The sequence below is a fragment of the Notamacropus eugenii genome, chromosome 1 (assembly GCF_028372415.1).
Source record: "Notamacropus eugenii isolate mMacEug1 chromosome 1, mMacEug1.pri_v2, whole genome shotgun sequence".
NCBI lineage: Eukaryota > Metazoa > Chordata > Mammalia > Diprotodontia > Macropodidae > Notamacropus > Notamacropus eugenii.
This window is the reverse complement of record NC_092872.1, coordinates 471,480,493-471,496,606: the sequence shown is the minus strand read 5'-3', so window position 1 is coordinate 471,496,606 and position 16,114 is coordinate 471,480,493. Positions and strand designations below refer to the sequence as shown.

Here is a 16,114-nt window from a genome sequence, read left to right as displayed (position 1 = left end):
ATGCACTTAATGTTTGTGATTTTCATAAGGGTTATCATCTGTTTTTATATGGAAATAAATTATACTAAAAATTCTTTGACATTCATGTTCACAAATGTTTGGCTTTTATTTGAAGAGAATAAGTAGGCAATTTTAGAGTTTACTAGACAAATTATTACAGGAAATTAGACAATTTCATGTTGAAATTAAAAATTAAATTAGAAACAACTCTCAAAAAAGGTAGCATTGAGAGAAGACGAGGAGGAGGAATTTAGAGCAAAAGAATGTGAAAATATAATAAATCCAAACCTATGATTAGATGCACATCTTACTATATTTATGGAATTTAATTAATGCCCCCTTTTTTCAAGGGACTAGAGGGGAAACAAAAACTAGCTTCTGAACTGGAAGTGTTTCTATTTTAGTTGGGTAAAAGCCACCAAGGGCCCCCTGACCTCAGCAATGAAGATTAGGTACATCTTGCCCCTTAAACAGAACAGAAATGTGCAAACACCTCTGATCTAAAAACAAAAAACAGCAGCAAAAAACTAAACCTCAGAGCTAACAATATGCCCCTATATATTCACCAACACCCCACTGACAAATTCAAATGTGAGCCTATCTCTCAAAGGAAATATATTTTCTCTTCTGAAAAACCAAGTGTTGAGCAAAACGTGACTCTAGATATACTGGAACCATCTGTGGCAAACAACCACTCAAATATTAGGAAGGGACGAAAAAAAATCTACTCTGAGTGTTTAAATGTTTGAAATTTCTATCATTAGCAATTTACGGTGCTTACCAACTTATTTGGATATCTCAGAAGTATTGGCTGCACTGGGACTCCTGGGATGAAGGCTCCTTAAAACACAAAGAAATTTTGCAAATTGTCTTTTATATCATTGAAAACTATTAAAACAAAGAAAAGGATATGCTATTTAAACAGGAGAGAAACAATGTGATGTACCAGACAGAAGTCAGACTCAGAGACAGAAAGCCCTAGGTTCAAGGTCTGCCTCTGACCCATTCTAGATGTGTGATCATCACAAAAAAATCGCTTATCTCAGCTCTCCTTTTATCTCTCTCAGACTCAGCAACAGGCCAGTGGCTTATCCACATTCTAAGGAAATCTTTTATGTAGATGAAATTTCAGAGCTGCCCCCCATATCTTCTCCTCAAAATGAATAATCAGTATAAATATCAGAGATTTTGATGAATGTTATATCTTATAAGGCAGCTAGATTATTCAGTGGATATATAGAGCACTGGGCCTGGAGTTTGGAAGACCTAGGTTCAAATCCAGTCTCACACTTACTAGATGTGTGACCCTGGGCAAGTTACTTAACCACTCAATTCACTAGAGAAGGAAATGGCAAGCCACTCCAGTATCTTTGCCAAGAAAACACCATGGGCAGGATGGGCATGCTATGGTCCACGAGATCACGAAGACTTGGACATGATGGAGCCACAACATAGTCTTATAAAAACAGGTGAATATTAATAAGGAATTCAGAGAAACTGCGGAAAATGTCAAATTGTTGGATTATTTTTATGTCACTCTAAGTTTCATGTAAAGGGCAAAAACTCTGGGGAAACAATCTGTTGATGCCTGCTTGCTCACTTACAAGCCCAGATTCTGGTTCTACCCAATGGGAGAGAGGAACAGTAACACTAAGATCAGAAGGCTTGAGTTCCTAGACTTAAAAATGACACAATAAATATTGTGCCTTAATAAAGCCTGAAAACTTTTTCTGGATATAAGTATCCATATAAACACCCAATAGCTATTTCATAAGGTTTTTTTTAAATAAATTCTTTTTTGCATCAACAAAAAAACCTCTTCTTCTTCCCCTCTCCCTTCCCTTCTAATTTCACCAAGAAAGGAAAAGACAAAACCCTTAATGAAAACATGCATATGCAAGCAAAATTAATTCCCCCTAATTCAACAAGTCCCCCCAAAATATATTTCCATCTGCATTATGAGTCCATCATTTTTCTCTCCTGAGGTGGGGAACCTGCTTCATCATGTCTCTTCTGGAACCCTAGTTGGTCATCACATTGATTATCATTCTAAAGGTTTTCAAAGTTATTAGTCTTCACAGTTTCATGAGTTATCATAAATTCATTTGAGATGGCAGCATGCTATAGTAAAAAGCATTCTAGATTTTTAGTTAGAAGACCCAGATTTGAATCCTACCTTTCTCACTTACTACCTACCTACACAGCATTGAGTCATGGAGCTTCAGTTTCCTCATCCTTGAAATGAGGGACAAAGGATCCCTGAGGATCATGAGAGCTTGAAAATCTATGCCCCTTCTACCATTTTGCCGAAATAAACCAATAAAATTCACTCACCTGGCTTAAAAGTGATCAGACAGGTACGATTAGTGCAGGTGCCTTCCGGGAAGATTAGCAACTTGAAAGAGCAAGAAATACACTTATTATTTCAGTCTCATTAACAGATTAGTATTTTCTTTAGCTTATTACTACATAATTGTTGCCAGTTCCATTTTTTTAAATGCTCCAAAAAAGCAAAGGATTAACATGAGACTGGATAGAAGTCATTGATTTTTCTTTGTTTCCCTATAAAGGTAGTAATGATGGTAGAATCTTCAACATGACTACCATGACATACTTGCATGACTTTGGTAGGCAATAATGAAGAAAGCGTAAGCATTAAGGAAAGATCCGCTGGATCACTGATCTCTGTCTCAATCTCTTCATATCTTGAAAAGAAATTCATTCAAGGCTATATTAACTATGCCATGCATACTTTGCACATACTTGTCACTCAAAAATGTTTGTTATTACTAATAATGATGATTTAAGCTAACCTGAAACACAAAGACCCCAGTCTCCAACGAGACTTGCATTGAAATGAACATGAGAGCGTGTTCAAGTTTTTCTTCAATTTTTATAACACTTTGGTCAAATAATTTCTTACTTTTTCATTTCAGTTTTCCCTTTCAGAAACAGTACTAGCCTTTTATCACATATGCCTCAAAACTAATTTGTTAAAATGCTCATAAAATATTTTACTGAGCAAGACAACATATGGAATTCTATTTTTACAATATTAATAATTAACGCTTGTACTGTGTTTCAAGGTTTGCAAAGTGCTTTAGATATATTATCTCATTTGATACTTAGAACAATTCAGGTGAGATAGATGCTATTATTATCTCCATTTTACAGATGAGGAAACTGAGGCAGAGAGAGGTTAAGTGACTTGCCCAGGGCCATATAATTAGTAAGGAGATGAGGGGGAGCTTGAACTCAAGTCTTCCTGACTCAAAGTTCAGCATTCTTTCTGCTACACTACCTAGAGGCCTAATAAGTTATTTGCAAAATGAAAATGATAAATAAGTACAACTATCATCCTCTCATTAGAGAGTGGTTCCTGACAATGCTGATATGCTTTGAAAGCATTAATCTATTTGCCTGTCATTATTGTCGTTTGGTTGTTCAGTCATGCCCAAGTCTTCATGACCCCATTTGGGGTTTTCTTGGCAAAGATACTAGAGTGGTTTACCATTTCCTTCTCCATCTCACTTGACAGATAAGGAAACTGAGGTAAACAGAGTTAAGTGACTTGCCCAAGACCACATAACTAGTAAGTGTCTGAGGCTGGATTTAAGTTAAGATTAAGATTCTACAAATTCAGTTCCAACATTGATAGTGAGTAAAGGTGTGGGCTAGAACTCAATGAAATCAGCACAAGCGGTCCTGGGCAACATTTTCCTTTCATTCCAAAAACCATCTTCCCAAAACAAGAGTAGAATACATGAATGATTAAAAAATAAACAAACATATTTAAGGACACTTTTTTTTACAAAGGAGGATACTACTTTTTTTTGTTTTTCTTTTTCACAGGGGAAGAAAGTAAAAGTGATGTTTTATTTTAAAAATCAATAAAACATTTCTAAAATCTAGTAAGTATATTAAGTATTCTCAAATCCAAACTAATACATAAGTTGATAAATCTACAATAAACTAATAAAAGGCAAGTTCTGAAGAGAAGTAAATATATTTTTACCTGTGGCCATTCACCTCTAGAAGTGGCTCTCTTTCTTATTTCATTTATTGTAGTCTTCCGAGAATCAGGGTCTACACGGGAGACTAGCACTGGCTGAACAGCTCGTAGTACTCCTTTTAAAACAAGTAAGAAACCAAGATAATATTCTTAGTTAAAAGGTAGTAAGCTAAGCAACAAATAAGCTAACAACAACAAAGAAATACATAAACATTGCTTATATCAGCCTATTAAAAGAAAGCCAATGTTTTCATTTTGGGGGGGAGGGGGTTAGTGGCAAAGGAGTTTTCCAGTTCAAGGAATTTAGGTTCCACTTCCAAGAGCAAAGTGGATATTTAAGCATAAAATTATACTTCATTAACTGGCTTGAAAGAAAGAAGGCAGAAGAATATTAAATGCAGTTAATACATTTTTTATAACCACACATAGTGACTTTTTCTTTTTTTTTGAAGTTTTTAGTTTATTTATGCTCTGATGAAAAATTATCTTCACAGATAAACAACATCCATAGTGCCTTTTATTCCTGATTTTTGCCAGCACCAACATTTGCCTTTGCAGCACCCTTGACTTTCTTCATTCTGTTCTTGTGTTCCTTTCGCTGCTTTCTTGATGTCTTTTTCTTCTCATACAGGCCATGCTTTGCAAGCCTGTGCTTTGGTTCATTTTTCTTTGCTCAGTCAAGAGAATCGTAAATCATGCCAAAGCCTGCTGTTTTGCCACCACCCAAATGGGATCTGAATCCAAAGATAAAGACATCTGAAGTTGTCTTGTACATCTTTGCAAGTTTTTCTCAAATTTCAGTCTTGGGCACTGTGGCCTTTCCAGGATGAAGGACATCTATAACCATGTGTTTACGCTGAAGAAGTCTGTTTGTCATGAACTTCCTGGTTCTGATGGTTACCGTGTCATTCTCCGTGGCTCTATGCTAGGCACATGGTGGCAGCCGGCTCCTCTTGCAGCAGGAGAGGAAAAAGACGACTTTTTCTTAATGATAAATTTAACTTCAATACTTAGATGTACTATGAAGAAAATTTAATATGTAAAAATGTAGATTTATGCAAAGGATTTCATTTACATATTTTACCGGAATATCTCCATCAGACAAAGAATAAAACATCTAGTATAGCACACAAATTTATTTTTTAGCCAGGGAGTTTCTTCTACCAATTCAGATCAATACCTTCTTAGCAATTTATAGGTTAAGTGACTTGCTCTTAGTCACAGAGCTAGGATACCTCAGAATACAGACTTGACTATCTGACACCCAGGCCAACTTTCTCATCTACCACATCACAAAGAAAAAAATTATCTTTATTATTCATATGGCAAAGCAGAAAGGACCAACAGCACTACTCCAAAGCAATCTAAGCAGGAACATGAGATGAAAACAGAGAGCAGTTACTCAGAGACAGGTGCCTTAGGGAGAGACGACAGCTCCTTGTGGGAAAAACATTTCACTGACTTCATTATTATATTTTATGGCAGGAAACATTTATTGATTTATGTCATCATTTAAAAAAATAAATATTAGTCCATCATGGAGGCTTTTGTAAGCAATAATGAAGAAAACATAAGAATTAAGGAAAGATCAATTGGATCACTGATCTTTTTCTCATTCCCTTCATATCTTGAATTGAAAGTCATTCAAGGTTATATTAACTGTGTCAATATCATAGGTCTCTCAATTTGGGCTTGTTTTGAAAATTATTTAACTGTAACTGATAAATCAAGAATTCTAATTACTAAAAGATACAATAGTATACTGGATCATATTTAAATGATGTATAGTAGAACAGAAGCAATAAGTAAAGATAATTTTCAAAAATGTAATGTTCCCTAAATAAGCTTTATGATTAAAAAACTCAACAAATCATATATTCCTTTTTAATTTTTAAACACAAAAGCACAAAAGCATAACTCACTTGTGTTAACTACAAATACTTACTGCCCATCAGTGGGACTTGTGCATTCTCAGTTCTTGACACAATAGAGGGTAATCCAGCAACAACACAAGCGATTCCATCAAAGAAGGTTGAGTGCGGGGCTACAATAAAAATAGGTGCTTCCTCTGCACTTGCTACTTTTCCTTTCACTCTAACCATGAATCCCATGAAAAAAAACATAGCTTGACCTAGGAACTTCAGGGCTGGGTGAGTAAGTGTCCTTTAAAAAAAAAAAGTAAGAAAATATAATTAGTTTTACTAGTTGACAGCAGTAGCAAGATGACTTTTATTTTCAATTGTAGTAAGAAATTCAAAGTATCCCAACATATCAAAAATAGGGATCAGCATGGACCCTGTAATTTCACTGGGAATCTGTGGAACTTCCTTTTACCAATGTTGATCAGCACCTTCTCTGCAACTTAATGCCTTAGAGGGATGCCTTAGAGAATACCAATGTGTAATGTGTAATGGTCATAGAACTGGCCTAAGTGACCTTAGGTAAGTCATTTAATCTCTTAGTGTTCTGGGCAGTTGCCTAAAACTAGTAAATATATACAAGATGTGATGATAGAGTAACAAAAGAGAATTTCTTCCAGGGCTCTCCTCTAAAATGTCTCTGAAAGTCATTTCCAAACAGGAGCTCTTAAAATGGTTTGAGTAGTGTTGAGTACTGCTATCTCCCAAAGTGTCCACTTTAAGGACAATATTCATTTGTTGTTCTAAATCTAAATTACGATATGCTTGTTTAATTTTTAATATCAGTCCTATTAACAATTTTAGATACACACCCCATTTCTGGTAAATAGATAAGCTAACAAATCAAAAACACTCAATATCCATCATATTCATCAGATATGACTTTAAAAGATTTGTGAGAGCTTCCAAAAGTCAAGTCTACCCTCCTAAGATAAAAATTCACCACTAAGACATTGAGGATATTCAAAAGAATATGATACAGATTCTGAATGTATTACCAAAGGAGGAGCTCCAAAAATCAAAGAATCAGAATTTTAAAGCTTAAAATGTTTGATCAGTGACACCATCACTGTGAAACATACACCATTTATATGTATAGCTTAGTTCTGACATGCTGAATTTTTAAAAAATCAGAATGATTACTTTTTTTGTCATACCTGCTATTTACTCTAGTCTCAGAATTTACTGGATGGAAGGGACATCTACCACAAATCATAGGGCTGGGGGAAAATGTGAGTCATAATTTTCTCCTCCTTCCCTGATGTATTCATGCCATTCTGGAAATATAGCTATCTACTTTTATAAAGCCATGGCAAAAACTTAGGTACAAAGAAAAATGAAAAGAATGTGGCTTTGGGAGATAAACTAAAGCAAGTAAAAAAACTAAGAAAAAGTACAGCAAAGTTATCATTCAGGATAATCAAAATACTATTGTACGTACTAATTGAGTAATTTTTAGAACTATTATCATGTTAGGGCAAAAATTTAGAAAGCAGAACTTTATATCATATTGGGATATTTACTACCAATACAGAGAGTTGCATTATATGTAATAAAACCCATATTGTTACAATGCATCAAGACCAGATTAATTCTTCGCAAAATAAAACAATGAGAAAGGTGGTGATGACGACAATGATGATGATAACTAGCATTTTTATACTGCCTATTATCTGTCAGGCATTGTGCTATGCACTTTACAAATATTATCTCATTTTATCTTCACAACAACTCTGGTAGATAGGTGCTATTATTATCTATATTTGGAAACTGAGCCAGACAGAGGTTAAGTGACTTGCCTAGGATCATATAGCTAGTAAGTATCTGAGGCTGGTTTTGCACTCAGGCCTTGCAAATTTCAGATTCAGCACTCTATCCACTATATCACTTAGCTATTTATTGATGTGTGGCATTTAGACAAAACTGGCATTCTGGCTGAGCTTGGGCATATTTTTCTTATTCCTCAAGCACTTAGCATTTAGCCATAAGTATTGCTTACCTCCTCCAACCTTTGACAGGATGTGTCAGTTTCTCTGGTAAGCCTACTGTTGCAACTGCAGCAAATGGCCAAGCCATTATCAAAATCAATGCAACACATATGGCACGAATTGGAAGCAAAATACTTCCCAAAAGAAGAATCTGAAAGTTAAAGTTTATTAAAATGGATAAGTGGAAATTGTTTTGACAGTAAAGCTCATTCAACTGTGTATAAAACAGAAATGTACAAGGTTTATTGCCTTAAAGAGAAAAGCTAAAATTTGAAATTATTTCTATGCAACTTATTTATTGGACTAGATCTGTGATTTCATTAGTATAAGGAACTTCCAAAAGGAAAACTCACTCTACTAATGAAGATCAGAATCTGTGCTAAAAGTTACAGGATAGCCTGGGACACTGAGAGGTTAATTGACTTGCTCAGGGTCACAAAGGCAATATGTGTAAAAAGGTAAAACTTGAACCCAGGTCTTTCTTAGCCCAAGAACATTTTTTTATTCTTTTAAAATAGATTTTTATTAATTTTTTTTTATTTTTACATGATCTATATTTCTTCTTATATTCTTCCTCTCTCCTCCCCCCCACCCTGAGAGCCATCTCTTATGTTAAATAATGTTGGGGGGAGGGGAGAAAGAAAACTGTAAATGAGAAAAAAAATCAGCAAAATTAATAAACACATTTTTAAAATGACATCCAAGGCAAAGTTACATATCAATAGACCCTCTCACTCTCAGGAGCATGGGGAGATATATTCTCACATGTCTCCTTTGAAAGCCAACCCTTTTCTTTGTAATTTTACACCATTCATCTTTTGTTTTGAGGTCCTTAATGTTTCCATTTACATTGCTGTGGTCAAGCTGTATACTGGATTTTTTTGGCCCTACTTACCACATTTTGCATCGGTTCATATGTCTTTATGTTCTTCCATGCTTTTCTGCATGCATTATATTTGTTATTTCTTACAGTATATTAATATGCTATTATATTCCAAAACTTGTTTAGTCATTCTCCAAATGACAGAAATCTAGTTTGCTTTCAGTTCTTTGATTTCATAAAATGTGCTGGTCTAAATATTATATTAAATACATATTCTTTCTCTTTGCCACCAAACTCCTTGGGGAATATGTCTAGCATTGCAATCTCTGATTCAAAGGGTTCATTTTAGGCATTTTATTTGCATAATTCCAAATTACTTTCAGAATTGTTCTCTGCCAAGAATGTATTAATGTATCTATCTATCTCTCCACACACCCCCACCAACAGTGACTACTTTCATTTTGGGGGTCATTCTTGCCGTCTTGTTAGATGTAAGGTGAAACCTTAGTATTATTTTAATTTGTGTTCCTCTTATTAGAAAATTTGGAGCTTTTTTCATAATTTTCAGTTCTTATAAGAACTATCTGTTCATATCCTTTGACCACTTATCACTTGAGGAATGGCTTTTGGTCTTTTATGTTTATTAGCTGTCTATATATCTTGTATACTAAATCCTTATCTGAAGAATTTGATACAAAGATTTTTTTTTTCCATTCAGCTACTTCCCTTCTTATCCTATGTTGTTGTTGTTGTTCAGTCATTTTAGTTGTGACCCCATCTGAGGTTTTCCTGGCAAAGATACTGGAGTGGTTTGTCATTTCCTTCTCCAGCTTATTTTACAGATGAGGAAATTGAGGTAAGTAGAGTTAAGTCACTTGCGCATGGTCATACAAATGGTAAGAGTCTGAGGCCAGGTTTTCTGGAGCTCAGTCACCTTATCTACTGTACCACCTTGCTTCCCTATCTTATCCTTGATACATCAATTTTGTTTCTGCAAAACCTTTTGAATTTCATGTCATCAAAAGTATCTCTTTTATCATCCATAATTGCTTCTATTACTTGTTTGATTAAGTAGTCATGCTCTACTCATAGCTATGAAAGGTATATAATATTTCTCTTCTAATTTTTTTAATGGCATAATCTTTAATTTTTCAGGTCTTATTTCCATTTTGGATTTTTTATGAACTATAGTGTAAGATACTGGCTGAGACAAGCTTCCTATCAACTTTATCATGTTGTTATTCTATATAATTACTATATGAGATACTATAATACAAACATAGATGTACAACTTTGTATCCTTGCACAGTTCTTACTCATAAGCTTTTATGCTTTTTCAACACTGTTCTTGTGTTGTCTTTACTAAAGCATACTCAAACTGTGTGTAGTGTACTGTGTATACTATCTCAAAATCCCATACATACTAAATAGCAATTTCCACTTATCCCCACAAGTCTTTGACTTCAATGATAAATTTGGCATATATCTCAAAGTCATATTAGTTGCAGTTTCTGCTTTCAAGGAACTCGCAGTCTAATTGAGAACACAACATGAAAATAGCTATGTATACAAGCTACACTATATAGGATAAATTGGAGACATTCAAAGAGGAAAGGCACTATTCAGAGAGACTTTTTGTAGAAGATGGGATTTTAGTAGGATCCTGAAGGAAGCCAGGAAAGCCAGGAGGTGAAGAAGAGGAGGGAGAGTATTCCCAGAATAGGAAACAGCCAGTCAAAATGCGAAGAGTCTGGAGATAGGGAGGGTCTTTTTGGAGGAAAAGTAAGGAGGCCAAAGTCACTGGATCACTGAGTACTTGGTGGGAAGTAGTGTGTGTGCGTGTGTGCTCGTCCTTCGCTGCTGAAGAAGACCATGCCATCAGAGAAATAATGACATGACTTGCACTTGATTTTGCTTAGAGTGAGGGAGGGCTATGCAGGTCACCAACCTCACTTCTCTTCCAGAGCCATCCGAATCCAGTGATGAATATCTGGTCACTGGATTTAGATGGCTCTGGAAGAGAAGTGAGTATTCATCAGGATGACTGGAGATGACCCAGGATGAGGCAATTGAGGTTAAGTGACTTGCCCAAGGTCACACAGCTAGTGAGTGTCAAGTGTCTGAGGTGAGATTTGAACTCAGGTCCTCCGGACTCCTGCACTGGTGCTCTTTCTACTGCACCACTCAGCTGGAGGGGAAGCAGTATAAAAAGAATGGAAAAGGTAGGAAGGAGCTAGGTGGTAAAAGGCTCTGAATACCAAACAGAAGATTTTATATCTTATCTTACTGATAAGGAGACACTGGAATTTATTGAATAGGAGGAGTGACATGGTTTGATATGAGCCTGAGGAAGATTAATTTGATAGCTGTGTGGCTGATGGACTGGAGTGGGGAGAAACCAATCATGAAACTATTATGATAGTCCAGGCATGAGGTAATGAGAGCCTGATTACAAATATTGCAAGCCCATAAGTAGTATTATCAGACTTCAAGATTCACAAAGTGAATTAAGCACATATACTCTAATATTTAATGGACCTGGGATTTCTTCCATGGGGAATATCCAATAAGGCAGATCCATCCATACCTTCCCCATCCTTGTGATTCTAGTCCATGTCCCACACTGTTTACCTCAAGGAGTCTACTTGACATGCTGAAGGTCTTCTGCATGCTTTTTTTCATATTTTGTATGTGACTAGCTCATTTTTCTAAGTAATATATTTCTTTAGTAGCATTCTTTACACCATTTCTTTTGCTTGTCATATATTATGGTTTGTTTGTGGCCACAGCAGGTCACTTCATTGCCCTTTGGGTGACTTCAATTCAGACCGGTACAGTCAAAAGAGCACTGGCTCTGGAATCAGAGGGCCGGAGTTCAAATCCACACCTCTGGTTATTACTACCTGGACAAATCTGACCTTGGACAAATCACTTATACGCCATGGGCCTCAGTTTACTCGCTGGTAAAATGAGAGGGTTGGACTAAATGGCCTGTAATTTTAGAACCTTCTAGTTCTAGATTTGCCCTTAAATTCCTCAGCTCTTATAGGTGAAATTCTGCTGTCAACTAGTGAGTCCCAGGTCTCCAGGACAGTTCTGTTACTTCCCTCTAGTCTGCTGTCACCTCTCCCTTCCCAACAGTCTTTTATATGCAGTCTTTTTTTCCATTAGAAAGTAGGTTTCTTGAGGATAAGCATGGACTTTATTACTTATCCACAAGGCCTAGTAATCCCTAATTAATGCACTGTCTTCTGCATTTTTCTGCCCCTTTAAAGGTTTTCTCTCCCTCTTTCTTTTTCTCTCCTTCACTCTTTCTCTCAAAGAATACCACTTCTTTGGAGACCAGAGTATTGTGCATGGTTTACAATCATATGTAATCACTGGAAAAAACAAACCAGAGGTATTTAGAAAGAAAGGGCTTTGTTTCAAGGAAAAGGTGGGATAAAGGATCATTAAAAAAACTCCACAATTTTCCAAAGGCAAAGAAGCCAGCTTCTTATTCCATTCTGGGCCAAGTCAAAGTTCATTTTCATTATCTATTTAAACTATGTATACTGATGTATAAACTCTCGAGATTACTCATGTTAACTATATATCATACTCATATAACTATATATCATAGCTTAAAAGATGGAAGTTCCCATCCATTGTTTTTTCTTCTCTAGTTAGGCTAAGCTGCTTTGGGTGATAATAGATCTCAGACAAAAAGGTTCTATGGTGTCCTAGGGCTTGATGAAAACAGCACAATATCATACAGAAACAATATTATTTGGAAGATTTCCTTGTATATAAGGAATCCCTCTTCCACTGGTAGTCAGTGCTGGACCTCAGTAATGGTAATGTACAGCATCAGAGAATGTTAATAGTGCATTTATTAAGCATTTGCTTGCATCTTCCCAAGGACTATGAGTACCTTGAAAGTAGGAACTATCTTTTAAACTTTATTTGTATCCCTAGCACTTAGCACAGTACCTTGCACATAGTTGGCACCTGATAAATATTTGTTGACTGACAGACAATATTAAGAGCTGGGGATATAGACCCAAACAAACAAGACAATGCTTGGTTTTAGGGAGTTTACAGACTGGTGCAGTAATACGACACATAAAGAGAAAAGATAAGACACATCTCTGTTTTACGCTAAGTGTGATGTTAGTGATTCAGAGGGTCATCAAACAAGATTATCTCTGTTTATTTTTTCAAACACACTTGTACAAATGTTGGCATGTCCTATTGAAGAAAAGCTTTTAAGGAATTCTGACAAATTAACTGCTTTTTTATTATCTAAAAAAGTAGCCACAGTGGGATTTTTTTATTCTCTGTATCTTTCAGTCACTTGTACAATGGTAAAAATGTGGTCTACTGCCAAATATGGTCTTCCTTTCCAATACTCTAAGCAAGGATAGCCTCAATGTACATGGAGATGATTCTCATAAAAATTTCATGTGTGTATATATCATATTCAAATATATAAATGGGAAAGTAGGTATATAGATTGTCATTTATTGACATTTAACTAAAACTGTCTTTTTTAAAAGTAATCACAGGAGCAGCTAGGTGGCTCAATGAATAGAGCACTGGCTCTGGAGTCAGAAGGACCTGAGTTCAAATCTAGTCTCTGACACTTGACACTCCATGTGTGACCTTGGGCAAGTCATTTAATCCCATTTGCTCCCCTTACTTTCCTCCCTCCAAAAAAAAGTAATTATAAACTTTTGAGATTTTGTTCCATTTCTTTAAGATCTTTTCCCTTCTTCATCTAACCTGAGAACTGATTCCTCAAAGTCTTATAAACTATATCTTCATGTCATACATAGGCATACATATACAACATAAATGACAAATATCACAGAATTCTAAGTGAAAAATCATTGGTGTCTGAAGAGTTAACATTACAATATTGAAATGAGGACCACTGTATGTTTAAATATTTTCTGTTAAGTGTAGAAAGTAATAATGGGTTCTTTTTTTCATTCACCACCTATAAAATCAAAGAAAAAACTTTCACAATCTCACTTTTTAAAAAATTACCATGTGGTCTTCTTCTTCCTCCCTTTACATACCCATCTGCAATCCTCTCCAACACATCTAAATTATAAGAAATGACTATTTAACTTAACACTTGGAATTTTTCACCAGAACAAAATCATTCATTGCAGAGTTCAATTTTCATGCTCCATAAGTATTGACCTATAATAATTAAATTACTATGCATGACCTAAAGTGAAGTATTATCTAAAGAAAGCAAGAAAAAAACTGATGTCACTTGTGGATGCAGAACCAACATGATAAATATAGATTACATAGGCCTATCTCTTCCTCGGATCGCCAAATTTACCAAAGAGGAAGTCCCGGGTGTGTAACTGTGAAAAGCTGCAGTTTAAAAAAAGTAAAGAAGAGGAAACTTTCATCAAATACATAACTATATATCCATGGCATAATAAAGACAAGAAATATTATTTTCTGAGTTGGGAGTGTCTAATCAGGCACCATTCACCTTTAAAAACAGCCCAGTAAATTGTACTGAGTGTCTTGCCTACCTAGTCTTTCCAAATTCTGGTCCTGGTTCATTTACCACATCCACCTTCCTTTTCAGTCAGTCAATGATATAAAAACAAATTTTCATAGACTAATGTTCACATCTATTGAAGACTCATAATCCCAAATCTCACTGCAAAATCTCACCACGTCACCATTAAACACCTGCAACAGATTGCCAGTCACATACTCCCTCAACAGGACCTGCTATAAAACTTCCCTCATCTCCCCATAGTCCAACTCAATACCTCCTTCTCAGTATAAAAAAGGAAAAAAAAAAAAGCCCCTCAGGCTCCTCCCTTGTGGTCACCTTTCAGATGGAAAAAGATTGATCATCCTCCATCCACCCGCCCCACAAGCACTTCTTCACCGATTGGCATCCTTATCACGTCATAGACCTTCCTTCTCTTGTCCTAGAACCTACCTCACACAAAGTCCAAGCTCTCCCCGCTCCCTGCCCACCTTTCTTTCTCCTTCCTCCACCTGAGCCCTCTTCAGCCCCTCCCTCTCACCAGGATTCGGCCGCCAGCGCTAATCCGCGTATCCTGCACAAACGGATTGGGCACTGGCGGTGGGAAGAAGGATGCTTGGCGGGGCACCATCGGAGGCCGCAAGCCGGGTGCCCCCGCGTCCCTGATCCCCGCTCCGGGCAAGGTCGCCGCCACCGCGGCAGCCTCCGCGCACCCGCTCATGCTGATCCGGCGCAACCTCCTCCACTCTCCAGGGCTTCGAGAACCTGCGCCCCAGATGATCCTCCAGCCTCCCACTGCGCAGGCCGACAGGTCTCCTCCCCACCTGGGTTTGCCCCGCCCCACCCCGCCCCACCCAGCATCTTCTCTGCTTTCTCCCACAGACTTAGGCGGGATCCTTCGTGCAAACACTGCTCCGCCTTCTCCTGCTTGGTCCCGCCTCTCTCGGTGTCCCCGCCCCTGGAGAGCCTGCATTCATCTTTTGCTGCGGTGGAAGGCTGATTGTAGAAAAAAACCATAATTACATATTTCCTCTCAACAAAGCCTTCCTTACAAAGCATGTTCCTTGGAAAACGAATGCCGTAAGACAGGCAATGCACCTGCCGTTATCCCCATTTTGCAGAAGAGGAAACAGACCCAGAGAGCCTATGTGATTTGTCCATGCTCACACAGCCCTTGTGTCAGATTCAGAAGTCAAATATGATGTTCTCGATTCCAATCACAGTAATTAACGGAATGATAAACTTTAGCGTTGGAAAGCCCCATTTTGTGCAGCCTCTTACGATCAAGGCAGAAGTGACTTCCTCAAAATTGCACATCTAGTAATACAGTCAAAATTTGGACTTTCACATCACCTAACTTTAAAATCAGAGATCTTCCACCCGCTACTTAAAAGGTTCCAGTGATCTCATTCCCACCAACACAAACTGGACCCTCGTGAACTTTAGTAGGTATTCCAGGTGAGTTGCTGTGGCCAAAATAAATAAATAAATAAATTCTTCATTTGATGGTCCACTCTCTGAGGATAATATGCCTCTCCCAACTTAGTGAGACTAGACTTTGGACAGCAGATATACGAGCCAGGTTGGCCCACGTTTACAACCTTTCCCACATTGTAGAACCTACTAAGGGCTGAGCATCACTGAGACCCCTTTAAGGCATTAGAGGACTTATGGAGAATTGATTGTCATTACCATCTAATCCTATTTATAATATGTTAAAGTTTACAGAACAATTTCTTCACATAGACCCATTTATTTTTATTCCAACTTTAAAAATAAGGAAACTGAAACTCATATTCAGAGTTACCTAAGGTCACACGATTGAAAATTGTCAAAGCTGGGACTGAAACTCAAGCCCTTCCA

General features: G+C 36.9%; 1 protein-coding gene and 1 pseudogene across 2 annotated transcripts in view; both read right to left on the bottom strand.

Annotated features, from left to right (window-relative positions):
* The window catches only part of LPCAT2 (lysophosphatidylcholine acyltransferase 2), a 78,948-nt gene that overhangs the window by 62,732 nt on the left and 102 nt on the right, over positions 1-16,114 (bottom strand). The window contains exons 1-6 of one of the 2 annotated variants that reach the window (XM_072632245.1): positions 14,793-15,064; positions 7,931-8,070; positions 5,958-6,175; positions 4,016-4,128; positions 2,335-2,395; positions 782-840 (exon numbers count right to left, since the gene is read on the bottom strand). In XM_072632245.1, coding sequence (XP_072488346.1) covers positions 782-840; positions 2,335-2,395; positions 4,016-4,128; positions 5,958-6,175; positions 7,931-8,070; positions 14,793-14,972 — 771 coding nt within the window. In that variant the 5' untranslated portion in view covers positions 14,973-15,064. Of the gene's footprint in view, positions 1-781; positions 841-2,334; positions 2,396-4,015; positions 4,129-5,957; positions 6,176-7,930; positions 8,071-14,792; positions 15,065-16,114 lie in introns of those variants that run through there. The other variant, XM_072632246.1, reaches the window with a different exon arrangement.
* LOC140519343 (small ribosomal subunit protein eS24-like) lies at positions 4,451-4,930 on the bottom strand (annotated as a pseudogene).